The sequence below is a fragment of the Aplysia californica genome, unplaced genomic scaffold, assembly GCF_000002075.1.
Source record: "Aplysia californica isolate F4 #8 unplaced genomic scaffold, AplCal3.0 scaffold00479, whole genome shotgun sequence".
NCBI lineage: Eukaryota > Metazoa > Mollusca > Gastropoda > Aplysiida > Aplysiidae > Aplysia > Aplysia californica.
In genome coordinates, this window is record NW_004797749.1 from 605,734 (window position 1) to 606,946 (window position 1,213).

Genomic DNA, 1,213 nt, shown 5'->3' on the forward strand with positions numbered 1-1,213 from the left:
AACGAAGAAGAAAACGAAGAAGAAAACGAAGAAGACGAAGAGGAGGAGAAAAAAGAACACGAACAAGAACAAGAACAGCAGCAGCAGCACCAACAACAACTGTCCCACCCCTCTCTGTCCTGTTATTTAGGCCACCATTACCAACACGAATAATGTAGACATCAACTGCTTGTTGCAGGACCAAAATCATAACACAAAGAAACATCAGTTGCAGTAACATATTAACACATTATATATTATGCACCTGTGTGGACCAGGGGTTGTATCGGTCGTAGTTGAAACGCTTCCACTGCTGTGGACTCGTCCTCCCGGATACGAACTCCAGACGCTCACCACTCGTGCTCGTGATGAGAACAGGCTGTAGTTGGGGTGAAGTGACCACTAGGTACCAGTTGGGCATGGAGTCGGTACGTGCCACTGACCAGTAGCGGACCTGGATATGGGTTAATGATTAGAAAAAAAGTGTAAAATGGTATAGGATAACGCCCCTATCAACACTTTTAGGTTATTTAAAGAGGACGAACCTCCGAGTCCATCTCCATAAGGGAATTTATGAAAAGGCCTTTCCCAAGGCTGGTACCGAGCTCAGGCTCGAACCCCGAACCAGCAATCTCACGATTACGAGTCCCGTAGCCTAACCACTAAACTACCGACGCCAGTTAAGAGGTAAAGTTAAAGGTGATAACACAGAAATAGTAAAATATAACGTGATGTTTAAATAAATTTGTTGTCACTCAGTTTTCAAAAAAAATTATAATACTAAACACTTTCGCTCTTGAATTGGAATTGTTATGCCGGAATTTCAATATTGAATTAGCTATTCACTTAGAATAGAGCACCAGCCAGATATCAATGAAATGCAAGTATCTTAATTTTCTGGGGAACAAAAAAGTCGGCTTTAAGAATTCACGACCCTTTAAGGCTATACCATTTCCTACAAGAACAATTTTAAAAATTAAAAACCGACAAGATTCGGTAAATTGAAACATGCAAATTAAATGGATTTGTCAAGAGTTGAAGTCACTTTAGCCCTCCCAACTTAAAAATAAAACAAAATTCTTTACAAAAATGTAAGCTTGTTTGTGCCCCTACTAAGGGAATACAAGTGGAAATAAAAAGGACATGTCTGCACGTTCAAAGAGTTCGCTTTTCCTCATATTTTTGCTCAAAATCAAATGTATTTTAAATAACTTAGATATATTTATTGTGAATA

The 1,213-nt window shown here is 39.1% G+C and overlaps 1 protein-coding gene across 1 annotated transcript in view; it reads right to left on the minus strand.

The window, feature by feature from the left end:
* LOC101851597 overlaps positions 1 to 1,213 on the minus strand; it is a gene marked incomplete at its 5' end in the record, with an annotated part of 41,465 nt that overhangs the window by 39,365 nt on the left and 887 nt on the right. The window contains 1 exon segment of the mRNA XM_013086558.2: positions 245 to 433. Within this exon segment, the coding sequence (XP_012942012.1) occupies positions 245 to 433 (189 nt within the window).